General features: G+C 36.2%; 1 protein-coding gene across 9 annotated transcripts in view; it reads right to left on the bottom strand.

Moving 5' to 3' along the window:
* Window positions 1–1,939: 1,939 nt before the first annotated feature.
* Window positions 1,940–17,526, bottom strand: part of LOC110092812 (pyridine nucleotide-disulfide oxidoreductase domain-containing protein 2) — a 32,152-nt gene continuing 16,565 nt past the window's right edge. The window contains exons 7-18 of one of the 9 annotated variants that reach the window (XR_003701067.1): window positions 12,494–12,581; window positions 10,680–10,724; window positions 10,530–10,604; window positions 10,319–10,387; window positions 10,054–10,169; window positions 6,056–6,168; window positions 5,618–5,697; window positions 4,829–4,949; window positions 4,604–4,670; window positions 4,210–4,378; window positions 2,784–2,881; window positions 1,940–2,242 (exon numbers count right to left, since the gene is read on the bottom strand). Coding sequence is in view for 4 of the 9 variants with exons in the window: in XM_020817486.2 (XP_020673145.1) it covers window positions 4,237–4,378; window positions 4,604–4,670; window positions 4,829–4,949; window positions 5,618–5,697; window positions 6,056–6,168; window positions 10,054–10,169; window positions 10,319–10,387; window positions 10,530–10,604; window positions 10,680–10,724; window positions 12,494–12,581 (916 nt within the window). In the remaining 5 variants the exon portion in view is untranslated. Of the gene's footprint in view, window positions 2,243–2,783; window positions 2,882–4,062; window positions 4,129–4,209; window positions 4,379–4,502; window positions 4,671–4,828; window positions 4,950–5,401; window positions 5,464–5,617; window positions 5,698–6,055; window positions 6,169–10,053; window positions 10,170–10,318; window positions 10,388–10,529; window positions 10,605–10,679; window positions 10,725–12,493; window positions 12,582–17,526 lie in introns of those variants that run through there. The other 8 variants (XR_002302632.2, XM_020817486.2, XM_020817485.2 and 5 more) reach the window with 8 other exon arrangements.

Here is a 17,526-nt window from a genome sequence, read left to right as displayed (position 1 = left end):
GGGCACGTGCCCCCCCCCCCGCCCATGGTTACATGTGAGAAAAATTGAAGAAGAGAAGAAATTACATTCATAGGAAAAGTGTATACTAACATACACAAACAAACCTACCGAAGATCAGTAATACAAAACCGTGATCTCAAAAGGAATAGGATGGGCTCAGTAAAATGATTTGCCAAAGGGACATTTCCCCTGCTTGCAATAGAAATCGTTGTCCAGAGTGCACCAAAAGTATTACCATCCAAGGGGAGCAAAATGCAATTCTGACATCATTGCCCGGCAAAAAACGGTACCCACCAGCCAATCAGTTAAGAGGAAGACAGCAATCTGATCTGATTCTGACAAAAGAGGGCCAACCGCAAACTAAACAAACAGTTTTGCATAAAATCATTACAGCAAATCAAACAGACTCATGGTTTTTCCATTTTGTGATTTTGATGAAAACAGATCTTTTAATCAAGTGGAAATCGTGGTAGAAGAGACAAGAGTGTTCCCAAAATTTCGTTCATTTCTTTCTTTCCAGAGCATATAAACTGAACATCAAACCATTAATTTATAGAATGGCCGGATTTTAACATGCATCCCATCAATGCTATCAAAAACCTGGAGGATATTATGCCTTAGCAGGTGGTTCCTTAGTTGAGGGATCAGCTTAGTAATGACAGTAAAGGAATAATCACATTCGTAAAAAAGGTGAGATGTAGTTTCAACACAGTTCCTACCTAACACAATGCGGATTTACAGAAATTCCCCTCTTAATCAAATTGTTCGCAGTTTTAAGACCATTTATAAGAGCCATCCAACTGTAAGTGGAAAATCATAATGCATAGCGTTTATGCCAAACCGAGTGATGCCAACTTACTGCATTGAGGTGTTTATAAAAGTAAGATGAAATTTTTTTAAAACCAATAGCTTGACCATCATCCCAATAAATGCAAGTCAAGTTGTTTATAGGAATACTATTTAGAGTATCCAGCAAACTGACAGATTGATCCAACGGCACACTCCAGCCATTAGGCTGGAGAATGACACCGATTCTAGCATTAAGAGGGAACCGATCACACAGAGAAACCAACCCAGAACATTCTTCAGCTTTTTCCCCGCAACCCAATGATCCCAAAAAAGGGAAATAGGGGAGTTGTGAAAGACATTAAAACCAAACATTTCTTTAGCCCAAACCGCATGCTTACACAGAGATTTCCAGAAAGAGGTAACTTTTGTACGAGGAGGTTTTCACGGTGAAGAATATCTATAGAAGAGCCATTTGGAGAGAAGATTGTTGTTGTTATACAATCTAATAATCAGCGCACAATTACAGCTAAATTGAAGAGCATGTAAAGAGGGGAGACCAAGTCCACCATGAGCTTTGGGTTTGCAGGCATTATTCCAAGAAATCATGTGCAATTTCTTAAGATTCATGTCTCCAAAATAAAAGAACTTGGCACAGTGCTTATCAATTTGCTCAATAATAGTTTTCGGTATGATAGAATCATGAATCCAATAAGTAATAGTATTCCAGATAGTAAACCTAAGATATTGCAATCTGCCAGCGAAAGATAAAGTTTTTGCTTTCCACCCAGAAAGCTTATGAATGATCACCTCCATAAGACCAGCAAAATTTACAAGTTTAAGATTATAGAGGGAAATGGGAATACCCAGTAAGTAATGCAATTAGAAGAGGATGGGATATTCAGAGTGTTATAGATAGCCTCAGCATTGGGACAGTTTTGAGGTAGTATGAATCTCTCCAGTTCTCCATCTTTAAGAATTTTTTTGAACAACTTTTGTCAACTATTTTGCTATTTTTTGAAAAATAAAGTACCAGACGAACCCTTATTGGCTTTGGGAGTTTGGACTATTCTACGTTATCATAGATTTCATACACAGATACAAGTACTTTTCCTCAGAAACAAAGGCAAAAAATAACATTAATAACAATAAATAATAAACAAGAATCTTGACAACCAGTTATAATAAAAAGATATCCATGGAAATAAATAGATAGCTCAGCATTGCAAAAGTACCCGTAAGACAATAAGCAAATCTTATTAAATAGAATAAAAAATGAACAGAAAGAACTACAGAGTTAATAAACAAGCACTGAAAATTGCTTTCTGGAGGTGAATTTGGAAGTTTAATCATGAGCAGTTGGCAGAGCAAACACTCGGAAGGAAAAACCATGGAGAGGTTCTGAAGAACAACCCCGAGCGTTCGGTACACAGAGACTCCATTCACCAGAGCAAGTCTGAATAAACAAAACATCAACTAAAGTTCATTTTCAGGTATAAAGAGATATATTTGATGACAATAAAATTTTGAAAAGATTAAAAACAAAACATTAATTACAAATGCAAAGAGCAAAAATGATTGCATGCTCATTAATTCACAGGCAACTATCAGGTCATGACAAGGATATTTTCCTTCAGGAGGGGTCCTTTTAGGAATTAGCCCAAAACTTGCGAAGGAACCCGCTCGAGGGAATCAACAGGCTCAACTCACTAGGCCTAGTAAATTGCTTTTCATGAGTGAATGAGGGATCTCTTGTTAAACCATCACTAGCCGCTACCTCTCTCATTAGCTCTCCCCCAGAGCATTCCAATACTTCCAACTTAGGAACAAAAAAGTATCCATTGAAATTGCATCAAATACAAGCTATAATCATCCGGCCTGAAGCTCTTCATTCCCACAACATCTCACTCGCCTTCCTCCTTAAAGGCTGTCCAAAATCTCCAACACCAAACAAAAATCACGCCCGATCATTCACGTGGGATCATTTGCATACTCACCTGAAGCCTATTCACCACCACCAACCTCGCCCACAAAAAGCTCGCCACCATCAACCTCACTCATAGAGAGTTCGTTCTTTGACTTCTTTCTCCTCCACCTATCAGGAGATGACACGTGTTAGATTAGTGAGTAGCATTACGCAGGTATTATGTATAGCTCGTATTTTCTTGACTTTTTTACTATATTATATTGTCACAACCCAACCCGATCATGACAGGTTCTACTGTGTTGAGCTGTGACAGAAAAATCCAAGATCTAATATTGGAATTTTTAGATTCTCTTCCAATATTCATTTTAAATAAACTAAATACTACAGAACTACTACAACATCCAAATACTGAAAATAAACTCATCCAACAATATTTTTTCATTTCATCAACATGTATCTACACTACAGTACATAACTACATGTAAAAGCTACAAAACTAAATAATAAACTAGCTATGACTATTCAAAAATTAAAACAATGAAATACATATAACCTCAGATCTAATCTGGAAATGCTAATCAACAGTTTCTTTCCCCTTCCTAGATCCTAATAACCAGAAAAAAACAACAGTGAGCTATAACAACTCAGTAGGTCATACAATTCGATCTAAATTTTCAAATTCTTTTATTAAATATTTTGATGAATATTTAAAAGCAGTTAAATGTTGTCTAATAAATCACTGCACTGAAATGTAATAAAAGCATAATAGTTATTTAATTATTTAAATAACAATACTGAATAGATATATAATGATTCATGAAATAATTTTTTAAATGTTCTAGGTTAAAAAAAATTTCTTAAAAAAAATTAAGGGTTTTCACCTGTTTTTCCTGCAACTCTCAGAACCCTATAAATAAAAGGTGCGAGGAACAATTGGAAGAACCTTTTGGCTCTTGAACCTTAAAGTTTTTTTTTTTTAATAGTGGATACTCAACTAGAGAGACAAGATACGAAATGAGTATATACGTGAAAAGGTTGGAGTAGCTCCATTGGATGATAAGATTAGAGAGAGTTGCCTTAGATGGTTTCGTCATATAAAATGGCGACCTTCCGATGACCCAGTTAGGAGAGTAAATGTATTGGATTTAACCTATGTTAAGAAATGTAGAGGTAGACCTAAAAAGACTTGGATAGAAAATATTAGAAACGACCTTTTTATATTAGATCTAGATGAGAATTTGACTCTTAACTAGACACAATGGAGAAAAATGATTCATGTAGCTGACCCCACGTAGTGCGATAAAGGCTTGATGTTGTTGTTGTAGTGGATACTCAGCTAGCCTCAAACCTCTACTCTCTCTCTCTTTCTCCGCACTCTTCATTCTAACTCATAGGTTTCAGCTCATCAGGTTAACCTACTAGTACAATCTGATATCATCTAAGGATAAATTTGGATTCATAAATGATGATCAAAAGAAATTAGTTTTACTGCTAACCTAAGACTTGATAAGGCGATTTTCACCTTAAATAGTCCTTGCCAAACTTTTTATATCCTGAAGAACAACAGAGGCCGCATTACGCCCAGGAGCTCCCATCACACCACCTCCAGGATGTGCACCACTCCCACATAAATAGAGACCTTTTAGAGGCGTCCTGTAATCTGACCTGAAAGCGAGAAATCAAAGAGGCTACGATATTATTAATACACTGATATGCATTCATTGGAAAAATGCCCATCAAGCAAAAGGAATCAAAGGGAAGCAGGCATGCAGAGAAAAACAAGGCATACGCTTTGCCAGCAGTTTCATGTCAAGAAATCATTTAAACCTTCAAAAAGAAAAGAATAACAATGCGACATATATAGCAGTAGTAGAAGGTCGCTAGACGAACCAGCCCTTGACTGGTCGCATTAAGAATAAAGAATCCAAGTTCATTGAACCATGGAAGATGTTCCCACCTGCAAATATCCAATCAACATATAGATTTATTAAACTGAGAATTCAAATTGATTAGGGCTGAATAATTCCCAAGCTAAGTAACCGCAATTTCTGCTATGGACGCATCTATAAACAATCAGCAAAATTAGAAAGGTGTAAAATTTACAATAACATATACCAGTTAGTCCAATGATTCTTTCAAGGTCGGGTGGAGTCAACATATCATAGTCAATGATTGTTGAGCTGAATCCGGGTGCATATTCATCAATCAAGGAGAAACATCTTTGAGCAAATGATTCCTGAACATGTATGCTTTTATACGTCAATATACTGCTATAAATATCTAGCATTCCTTAAATAATAAAATCAATTGGATCCTCAGTTGAAGAAAGAGTAAGACAGTTTCAATGCATGCACGGCAAGGATGTTTCTTGCAAATTTCTCTGATGTTCAATATGGAAACAGGCCTCAGGCAAACACATATCCATGATAAAGAGCAACAGAAGACCACCAATCAAATATTATATGCCAGTAGTATCAGACTAATGACAAACATGTGTTCGCGATAAAAAACGGATTAAGGGCATCTCCAACCGAACTCCAAATACATGAATGACGTCACTCGCGAGCTCCAGCTGAACGACAAAACTTTCAATATTTGGTTGCGGGTGAACAGTGCGGCGCCCCGCGTTATTTCCTGTCTTTACCGGATTTGCCAAAGAAACGCGCCAAAGAGGAGAAAGGCGGTTACCTTATGCGAATGGAGCAAAATGGAGTTCAATTGGAGATGAATCCCGCCATTTTTTAGTTTCGCTGCATTTTGGAGTGAAAAATGAGATTTTCAGTTGGAGATGCCCTAAGACCCAACTATGGTGATAACGAAAAACAGATGAAGTAAAAACATGCACATAAATCAGCACACACGATACTTGATACCCAGAAACAGTATAAACTGGCTCTAACTCACTCGAATGGTAGGGTCTTCCCAGTTGCCCTCTGTAAGCTTGAAAGGTGTGTATTGGATAAAAAGATTTATCACATGCTTACCTGTTAGGGGGAGATGAAAATCATTTTCAAAATCTGTATCCAATTCGTTGGAGTGGTTACAGAAAATGATGCCATAAAAAAATAATGCCATCTCAAAATTGTGTCCTTGTACATAACTCCCAATACCCATTTTTATATCCAATGAACTGTTCTAAACGAAAGTAAGATCACAAATTCTACAGTAGCAAGTGATAAGCAGAAAGACTTCTAGCTCTTTCTTTTCTGTGCTTTAAAAGACTTCTACATCATATTGTGGAAATTCTCAATGTAAGTTTTATACAATACCAACGTAAGGTTAATTTTAAATGCACAGCAAATTTGACAATCGGCAAGTTCAGCAGCTGCAAATCTGTTTTACCAGGAGGAGAAATTGTCTTGTCAAGAACTGAAGGAATTGTCATTTCAATGAGAGGTCTCCTGGATGGTATGCCATTTACAGCATCACGGTAGGCTAAATCAATTTCTTCCATGCTGAAGAGGAAAAGAACAAGAGCTAAAAAGGTTGATTCAACAAACTAAGAAAAATGTTGATATAGCATCGTTTAAAGGTGTTCCGCATGGCCAGCAAGAAGTTGCTAAAAACTGTAATAAAACAATAATACAATGCCAGGAAATTATTAAATGATACAAGAACACAGTTACTTTTGGAGAAAAATAATAGATTAATAACATCATTAACAGAATTAGAGCTTATAAAGTTGCTTTTTTCAACGTTTTATGGTTCATCAGTTCTCCAACTATATTTCAGTAAGTATTAAATGTTATAATTGGTGGTGCCTTGATGGAATTCTTAAAGTTAGCATCATCTTACTGAGCTACCTCCAAGCATCTATGCTGCAGATTGATGGTAAACAGACTTTATTTTGTCCAAGCTCTTTTCAAGCTACGATCATTGTAGTGTTAATTTTGTGTGGAATCTGATTCTATCGACCAATCGGGTTATACTATTGACTCATACCTCAACTCCATCAGTCGAGCTCGACGAGAAGCTCACTGGAGGGTCATAGGAGGGCAACGTGCCCCCTACTAGGGGGTTTCGGGGGGAGCAGTCTTCACACTATAATTTGAACTAGTCTTTAAGAAACTTTCTTTTGCTTGCTATAAATACAGTTTCCAAAAAATCTAAATCCATAGATTTTAACCCTGAAAGCGTTCTTTTAGAAAGAAGAGATTCCAAACCTTTCTTTCTACAATTTCAGCACTCAAATTTCCCTTTCTGATTTGAATTTTTCTCTTTTGGATTTAGATATTCCTCAGCTTGAATTCCTGTCTAAACCCTTTCCTCTATTTTCAACATTCATAGCATAATTTTAAGTTTCACCATTTGCTTTCCTGTGAACTTCATTCAGCGCAAACCCCATGATGTCTTCAAAGTTTAACTCTATATTCCCAGAAGTCGCTGCGATAACTAAACCATCCTAACTATCTAGTAATGAAGTTAAAACAACAAAACCCTAAAATCATCATCAAACTTGATGCCGACAGAGCATAAATGACTTTTTATAGTGTACAAATTATTCAAATGTTCAGTCATTGAACTACTATCTATCACCTTCATATTGAATAATTTATTCAATAGAAAAACCTTATTTGAAGCCGAAGGCTTTTTGTACATTTTTGTTATTATAACCATGAGATCGACAATAGTCTTCTCATTAACAATGTTAAAAGCAGCCGACAAGGAAAATGAAAGTCGAATCAAATCTAGGGCTATCGGATCAAGTACTTCTTATTTCTCCATAGTTATTGATTCTGGCTTGTTGGTTATTCTATCCAGCGACAAATACAACTCTTGATAGAACATATCTTTATTTGCATCTTCTAGAAAACAAACTTCAAACTATTGAACTTCTTAATCCTGTATCTTATTTTATTAGCCATTAATTCTACTTAAATAAAAGAATACGACTCTGATATCTGTTGTTGGGAAGTAAACCAAGAATGAAACAAACAAGAAAAGAAAATGCAGCCTATGGGTGGTTTTGTTGCAAAATAGCACAACTATATCACAGTTACGACCAAAGATCGTATGCTTGTCAATGGTTAAAAATCTCTTGAGTAATGAATCATAAGGTGCACTCGATAAGGCATAAAACTTTCTATTAGCTAAGGTTTAAAATTGCGCAATATAAGGCTCACCTTGAGGCCCGCCTTTGCGCAATTCCAGTAAAAAAAGCCTCGATGCTTACGCCTCGAGGTTTTTTTATGAGGCTTGCGCTTCAACTTGGTTGAGGCCCGCATCGCCTCACTGGAATGAGGCTTACGCCTCACGCTATATATATTAAAACTTACATAAATCTTGAAGTAAATACCTGACATTGGACTCTATAGGAGAGGAGGAAGGGGATAGAGCAGTTCATCATAATGATGATTCAAATGAAGAATCCCTTAGTGATGACAGTGTTGATGACTTATGAGTTCTTATGTGATATGTCATTGCTATTTGTTTTTGTAAATTGGAATTATATGTTAATGAAAAGAATACTGGGATTTGAGAAAGATAGAATTTTGAGTTGAACTATATTTCATGTTGTCTTATTATTGGGATATTTTGATTTCAATTCATATCTTTTGCTTTTTTATGCTTTATATTATTCACTCATTAGTATATAAAAAATTTATCATTTTATATTTACGCAATCTTTTGATTTTGAGGCTTACGCCTCAAAACGCCTTGAGGCTTACGCCTCGCCTCACAAATGAAAAACGCTTCAATACCCGAATACGCAATTTTAAACATTGGGTTGACTAAAATTTATCTCCAACAAACATCCACCCCAAGTCTACAAGGTACCCCTAAACGAAACAACCAATGTTGTTGACAAGAATCCTTCGGTCAGGTTGGATCACTACCTCCTCTAACTAAGTAGACTAAGGACCATGACGGCCCGGGATGACGGAATCATGAGACATTGATCGGGTTCATCATCATTCCCCCTAGCATCCGCTTTAAGTATATAAATAATAAATTTTAAAATTCTAAGAATTCATATGCTGCTACTATATACTAGATACTTTGTATCTATTTAATGACTAGCCTTAATCGAAAGTGCTCTCTCGTCATTGGGAGGGGCAATTAACAATAGGTGCTTGCGCCTATAAGAAATCTAGAACTACATTATAAATTACTCATCAAATGAGGGCGAAATCTCTGGGTAGTGCTTTATCTTAAACTCAAAGTCAATCTGCCTTTTGAAAATTTGACCTGAAACACTATTAAAACTCTCCTGAAAGAGGGGAGAGCTTGGGAGTGAATTTTTAGTGCCCACACTAATATATTATATATAATTTTCACTTCAAAAAATAAATTTAATAAGAAGGGAATTTTATGAAGTGGAAAGACAAACCTAGATACTATGAATCATGGATATCTCTACAATAAATTCAGTATTTATGCTAAGATCTATTTGAATAATATCAAATAAACAATTCCTTGGAGCTAATTTTTGTTCAAGCTGAGTAAAATCAATGTTATTGACAGCTTCACGGCTTTTTTTTATTGACACTCCCATGTTACCTATATTTGCAACTTGTTTTGCTGGCGACTCCTCTGGATAACTACTACGTTTCCTACACTTGTTCTTCTTTTGGTTCCTATAGTTGTGGTTTGCTTTTAGGAGCATAGCAAGTATAATAAGTGATTTTCTATAGGAGACCTCTTTGGGTTCCACAACTATTTCTGCACTTCACAAGGGATTATAGCAGCTCTATGGATTCTATTGTAGTACGACTTCTTTAGGATTGTAGCGCCAGTGAATGCTGCAATTCATATCATAAGCTCTTCCTACATTTCCTCTTTTTAGTGGCTTCATTTTAGGAGGTTTAATATGATTATATCCGAGGAATATAAATAAGGATCCAAGGTATGAAAAGAACATAATCTAGTTGAATAAAACTTAGCTCAGATGTGCAAATCCTTCTCCTTTTGGAAATCGACACCTTGAGAAAGAGTGAAACTTAAATTGCTAAGATAGATTGTCACCTTGCATAAGCAGGAATCTTGATATTTCAATAGTTTGTTTCTCTTTCTGGCCCCTTTCCCCAGTTAATAATTTTTTCATTATTTGCTAAGAGAGTGATTGAGTTTTGTCAAATGTGTTACAATCTGATTTTATTTCTTTTGCATTACATTTCAATCTATGTCACTGATCTTCTTAAACCATGAAAAAAAATGATTGAGAGCATGGAAGGAGGCTAGTGATGATGAAGATGATGAGGCCTCAAGACAAGGACAACATTTTTTTCCCTCTGGAGAGGTGGTACAGGAATTTGATACATAATTGTAGCAAAAACTTACGGATGGAAACTACTAACAATTGACCACAGCTAGTTTCTAATAACCTATTCTTTCCATACCTTTCAGATCCAATATGTATAGTACCTATATGTTGAGGCCCGGGCCCATCCATATCAGTCGCACAACAGCAAAATTGAGGCAACTTATCGACAGCAACATTAATTTTAGTTGTCGCCTGAGTGTTAAAAGGAAAGAAAATCTCATTTAAAATTTTTTGATTGCATGAATAAACAAAAAAGACTTTAAAAAACAATGCGAACATTTTAGAAGGAGCAATAAGTAGAATGCATTAGCAGAAGAACAGGACACCGAATCCATCCTCACCGAGCTGTAGTCACAATTTTTTATAGCTTGGAGAAATTCTTCCGGAAGAAAAGCAGAAGGCACTAACTCCTGCATTACAAAAGGTCACAGTAAGAAAATAGAGCTCACACTGCAGCAAGAAAATCTTCTTGCTTATCCCAAAATTTCAAGCAATAGGTACAACATAGCAGGGCAGACATTAGAAGCTGAAAATAACAGCATGGAAGTTTACCATAAACGTCTTATATGGGGTTGCATTTGACAAAATTACTGAACTATGAACTTCTTTTCCATCTGCCAAAATTACCTGAGAAAGCTTGTTAAGAAAAATGGAACACAAACTTCTTAACACGAATTAAGGATATACATTGACAGAACTCACCCCAGTCGCAGACCCAGTATTCTCATCAACCATAACTTGAGCAACCTAATAATAAAGGCTGTTAAACATTACTACAACATAGGGAGTGAGATTGGAAAACTCAGTGCAACAAACTATGCCACAAGCCTAAACTGGCGGAGAAGGCACAACCAAGAGTTTATAACCTAAGATTAAGGCTTCGTTTGGGACGGCTTTTTTACTGCTTCTTAAAACGGCTTTTTAGCATAAAAATTAAAATTTCTAAAAGAAGGAAGCTAGGTTATCAAGAAGAATCTAGAGAAGCTCACTGGAGAAGGATCTAGAGAAGAAAGCTAGGAGCAACAGCTCAAGATGCTCTTACAGGATGATGACCACTCTTCTAGCATCCAGAGGGCCTGCATCATGCAACATTAATGAGACCACCAGGGAGAAGCCAGTAGGAGGAGGGAGTGGGGAAAATTTCAAGAGGCTGAAAGAGAATGAGATGCATAAGAGGAGGGCAAAGGGGTTGTGTTTCGAGTGCGAGGAGAAGAATACGCCAGAACATCGGTGCAAGGACCGAACTCTTCAGGTTCTCACCATCTGTGATGACGAGGAAACTGAGGGAGGTGAGGGGGAGTTAGAGGAAGAGAGGGAGGAGAAGTTGCATTTGGATCTGGCTGAGATTTCCCTGAAATCAGTAGTAGGGTTCACCTCGAATCATACAATGAAGGTGAAGGGGGAGATAGCAGGCATGAAGGTGGTTGTTTTGATTGACAGTGGGGCTACCCATAATTTCATTTCCACTCAGATTGTCAACCAACTGAGAGTGAAATTGGTGGACAATGGTTTTTATGGGGTGATGATGGGTACATGTAAGGTGGAGAAAGGCCAGGGGATCTGTAGAGGAGTGATGTTGACCATCAAGGGGATTCAAGTAATGGAGGACTTTCTACCACTAGAAGTACTGATGTCATCCTGGGGATGAAGTGGTTGTAAACCTTGGGGGAAACCAAGGACAATTGGGTAACACTCACAATGGAATTAATGGTGGATTGGAGAAAGGTGGTTATAAGGGGAGATGCAGGGCTATCCAAAGCCATGATATCACTTAAGACCATGGTTAGGGACATACAAGAGGTGGGGGAAGATTATCTGGTGGGACTACACAGGTTGGATGAGATCAGATTGGAGGAGGGAAGAGATACTTCTCTTTCAGTGCAGCCCTTAATTCAGCAATTCGGTAAGGTTTTTCAGCCACCTCAAGGATGGCCACCTCCACGGGAACACAAGCATATTTCCACCTTGAGGACAAGGTGGATCTTTGGGAGGGGAGTATTGTTAGACCGGTCCAGCCGGTTCACGCGGGATCGACCAGAGCATGAACGAGGCGGATTGCCTCCGCCTCTTTTCTGAGATTGACCGCACCGCAAGCGCCTGCAGATCATTTTAGGAAGGATTTTTTAGGGCTTTGGGAGGAAAATCTGAATGTAGGGACTGTTTAGGGATTTCCTTTTTTTTTATGTGCATTAAATACTTTGTTTTCCTAGGGTTAGGGCATCTTGAATTTGGCTGAAATTTGAGATTTCTTCGATTTCTTTTGGGCTCTAGCGACGTCTAGAGATTGAGGGAGAACGATCCTCCTCTTGAATAGATGATCAATTGTATCTTGCTATTTTTCTGTTTTTCTTTCATCAAATAATACAAATTATCTACTGCTTTTGTGGTTTTGACAGACTATTGTGAAGATTTATCGTTGTTTTCCGAAGATTGATAGGAAATACTTGAGATCTACAAGTGTTTCCTATCATTGACTTCCAAAAAAACTTAAGAAATCATAACGGTTAAGCATATACCTCTGCATTTGTCACAATATGAGCTCCGACTTCACAAGCAGCATTGCTTAAAGCTAATGACACTGAACCCATCCCACCTTCAACATACCTGCAATATGCATTTTAACCCAAAATTATTTTCTTCAAAGTTCAATAGGGAAATGCTGAATTATTATCTCATCTATTTCCTTCTACCCTGTCAAATGCCACATTCTACCAATGTCTATAATCACTGTAGCTAATGTAGTCAAATAAAAAAAAACTCATTACGGATAGCAGATAATTAAGATGACATGATATAAGAGATCTAAAAACATCAATAAAACTAGACACATTAAAAATGAAGAAAATAAGATATTATTAAATATTAAGACATCAAAGAAAGATGAAAATACTAATTTGAGAAATTATTAAATGAAAACTGTAAGGGGGAAAAAATCTTTTTAGAAGATCAAGTAGTAGAATGAGTTTTTTTTTTTTTTAAGTGAGAATGAGTTGTATTATAGATTGATTCCAAAAAAAACTGAAGTTGATTTAATGATGAAGAAAATGCATAAAGGTAAATTAGTAAAGCTATGGATCAAGATGAAATATCTTTTGACTCAAAATACAACTCAACTTCAGTTTTTAGAATTGAAGCTACTCTCTCATTCAAGGCTTTGTCAAAATCTCCAACTTTTAGAATTTTAAGAGTGTAGGCTTACCTTATCAGGTCTTTTGATTTTACTTGCGCAGGCCTATCCCCCATATATAACTTATTTAACCTTCTCAATATCATTCCTTTTTAACCATCATGACATATGCCATTATAGTCATTATTCTATGAATCATCTATGTTCATACATTAATAAACTGGAATAAACTGAAATAAATACTTGAGTAACATAATAAATATGAAATTACAATTATATAATTTTTTTATTATTTTATATAGCACTGTTTGGGTATCTCACCTCATTTTTCACAACAGTCGGGTAATTTGGTTCACCTAAAGTATCACGATCTCTTTTCCTTTTGTATACAATCTTAATTACAATATTCTTCATTCAACTCAAAATTCCTTTACTCTCCTAAACTTTTTCACTACTTCCCTTCCTTTCTTTTCTATTTTCCCCTCCTAAATTCAACAAACTGATTTCAGTAATCATTATTTCAGCAAATAGGAGCAACAACCATCATTTAATTTTAACAAACACAAAATTCAGAAATCTTTTATTGAATTCTTACAACATTTTTCAGCAAACATTATAACATCCTACCTAATTTCAGCAACACTGCAACAACCCTTTTCTCTAATTTCAGCAACCACTATAGCAGTTCATTTCCTCCATATTTCCTAAATTAAGCAACCACCGCTTTCAGCTATATTTCAGAAATTCCAGAATTTTAATTCAGCGCAATGATTGCAAAAATTGTTATCTCAGAAATTCAACCATTGATTCCACTAGATTTCTAAAATCTTAGACCTCCTACCACAATTTCATTACATGATAAATCAGCTACCAAACCTACAGTTCCCACACACAGCCCGCCTCCTTCAACTCTAGCTTTCCCACGGCCTGCACAGCTTCGTCTCACGTGAATGGGGAGGGAATTAAATGAAAGAATGGCTACAGGTGAGTATTTTCACTGATTCACTTGTGTTTGCTAATATAATAATATAAACCACTCCACTAAGCCACTATACATTAACGCTATCCATAGGATGGAGTATGTGAGGGATCGGCCATTGCATGCCAAGCTAAGTGGAAATAGCAAATGACATAAACAGTACATTAAACTTATATTAATACTAATTAAATCTTAATTATATCTGGTCAAGAGATTTATGTACATATATGTATCTTTTAAATACACTTTTCTAGAACACATTGCTCTAAATTAAACTAGAAAAAAAATGAAGTTAGTGTTTCCCATATGAGAAAAAAAATAGGGAGTGATTTCGGGAACTATTCATACTTACATTTGACAAAACTTTAGGTATCATACTCTGTAACCTATTTAGTTTTTTGAATGCATAGAATATTTATCTTCTTATGAATTATTAAATATATATTAATTTCATTAATTTACCTATAAGAGAACCTATATTCCACGTTCTTATCCTAATTCTATTTTCATGGACTAACTTCTATGCTTATTTAACACTGTACACAGGTGCCGGTGAAGCGGCCTTTGAACACTTTTCACTATATTCAGGTCATACAACGCGTCGCTTCCAGGGAATGTCGTAGCATTAATATAATGTTTTAAATGATTCATTTCATGATTATTCGACAAATTTTATACTGTCTGTCGACTACCTAATGCAACACTCCACTTTTCTCATCTAAGACTTGCGACTTGACAATAGTAATGTTATTAAGATTGATGTGTGAAAAACAAAAATGTTAGATTGAAAATTTATTATATCAAATGTATAGCTACAACAATACTTATTGAGTATATGATTTTGGAAAATAGAATCAAGAGATTATATCCTACATAAACAATGGTTAATAATTTACTAAAACTAAAGTAACAATAATACAAAGCAAAAATAATAAGACCATAGGTGTAACTTGGATAGAAGTTGAGTGAAACTATTTGCGTAGAATGGGTATAACACTAAACTTACCAAACAATAGAAGCAAATGGAAGATAAAGTCTCATGAAGTCAACAGATAATGGTGATGATGATGATGATGAAATATTTAAGATGGGTTTGTGCATGGATGAACCAATAGTACCGATTATAACAGAAATATGCCATAATAAGCTAACCTAATTATATTTCTTCTATAGCACTCTACTGGATCATAGTGATGCAGGACTAAATGCAAAACAGGAAACTTGCACAAAATAATTAGAAAGCAATTTTGGATTTTTGTTATTAGCGATTAAAACAACAAAATAAAACTAATAAGTGGTCACTTTTGTTTAGGCTAAGCCACGCAAGAGACTAAGCGAAATCAAAACATTTAGGAAAATCAAAGCATTGCATGCGAAATAGTTTCTAACATAACCTTGGTCTAACAATGAGATCCAAAAGCAGAGAAGTAGCAAACCTACGCTTACTAATGGATGGCAATAATTAAACACAATCTCTTTCTTGAACAATCTCTCTACGAAGTAAGTAGAATGTGAAAGTACACGAGTCAAGGAAGAAGATCACCTTCTCGGAGAAGCGTCTTGATACACCAAATACCTTCCGTTAGTTTCTCCTCCATAGCCTTGGTCAAAACGAATAGTATGTAGTTGGAGGACTTCTCTATGAACCCATCAATGTTTGGATTCAAGTCGAAGAATGGCAAGTTGAGAAGATCCACGAAAATTTAATCGTCTTATGCAAGGCCGGAATCAAGCTCCGGATTGGTCGTTCATCATCAACAACAAAGAGAGAGAGCACAATAGAGAAAGGAGGAAGAGAGATGGAGGAGGGAAGGGAGACCGGCGGCTTGTAGGGGGACAAAGGTTTAGGGTTTGGATAGAATTAGGTTGAGGGAAAGTAGAAATATTCTCATCTCCAAATCTGAAATTATTTTCAAGTTTTGAGTAGATTTGGAGGGAAAACACTTTGAATTTGGATTTCAAAACTCAAGCCATTAAGAGCCTTAATGTAGCATTAAAGGAGTGGAGCCCATACAAGGGCCCGACGGCATGGAGAGAGGGGAGAGGGGGGTTTTGTGGAGAAATTTAAATCCCCTTCCTAATTGGTCTCTTTAATTTAGGAGAAGAAAAATTCCACCCAAATTAAATTTGAAATTACTCATGAATGGGATTCAATACTTTCCTAAAATTGCTTTCTAATTTAGGAAACTATTTAAAATTCAAAATTTGAATTTCAAATGATGAAAATAATTTCCCAAATTATCTAAACTCTTTAGGTAAGAATTAAGGTGGCATTGACTCCTCATTCATGGCGTCAAACAAGGGTGGCCGGCGGAGGGGCTTGGCTTGGGTGGGGTGGGTGGAGGAGCTAATGGAGAAAAGGGATTGAGTTGGTGGTTAGGTTGAGGTGAGCTTTGGTAGGAGGGGTTATGAGGTGGTGGTTGGTGGTGGTGATGGCCGGCGGTGGAAGTTGAGTAGAAGGGAAGAAAGGAGAGGAGGAGAACCAAGAGCCACCGGAGGTGACTATTGGTTACGACGAGTGGCCTCTCCTAGGCTCCACCAAACTCTCAAATTCATTCTCAAGCTCTCACCTAAGCTTCAAGAACATAATTGCAGGAAATTTTTGTGATTATCATTCATTAACCTCAAAAGAACAAGATGAAGGCTTTAAATAGCCTCTTACAATGACATAAAAAAAGGACTCAAATACCCTCAAGGGGCTACATGACTCAATCCCTCAAGCAAGGGTAAAAAGGAGAAAATGCTAAAATAAAAATACATCACTAAGGCAACAATAATAAAATCAAAAGTACATCGGGTAAATCATGGCCGTTGACTACGGCCACGTCGACGATAGACTTTCCAACTTATGTCCCCATCACATAGCCTATCATAGTCACCAACTAGCCATAAGCTAAACTTCTACTCATCACCGTCCAATAGTTCCCCACCCTCATGCATGTCTCATATTACCTTAAATAGTCTTAAAAAATGTAACAATTCAAGTGACACATGCAAATCTCCCAGATCTAAAACCTAAAATAAACCAGACAAATTTTAAGTTTGAAAAGTTTCCATCTTAATGTAAGTCATTATGATTCATGAACTTAAGAATTGATGCCTTTATTAAATTTATTTAGTATGCCCACCAAATAAATAATGCGCTCCTCCATGAGTTATTACACAAGCATAAACAAGACATTTAGTAGCATGACCCATTAAAGGTGTTTATTATTTTTTTTTTTTTTGACCCATTAAAGGTGTTAATTTAATTTCATTTGTCAAGATAGGGTTATCCCTTTTACAAAACAACTTATGATAAACTTAGCCAACAAATTTCTTAATAGGTCAAACTTCTCATAGTTTAGATACAACCAGCTTTACACGTAAGATGATCTGGCCAAGGTAAGGGGGTTGAAAACAACCATACACGTGGAGAAAACAATACATATAAAATCTTTTAG

This window comes from Dendrobium catenatum, unplaced genomic scaffold (assembly GCF_001605985.2).
Source record: "Dendrobium catenatum unplaced genomic scaffold, ASM160598v2 fragScaff_scaffold_665, whole genome shotgun sequence".
Lineage (NCBI taxonomy): Eukaryota > Viridiplantae > Streptophyta > Magnoliopsida > Asparagales > Orchidaceae > Dendrobium > Dendrobium catenatum.
Note: the sequence above shows the minus strand (reverse complement) of the source record. Positions and strands in the feature narration are given on the sequence as shown.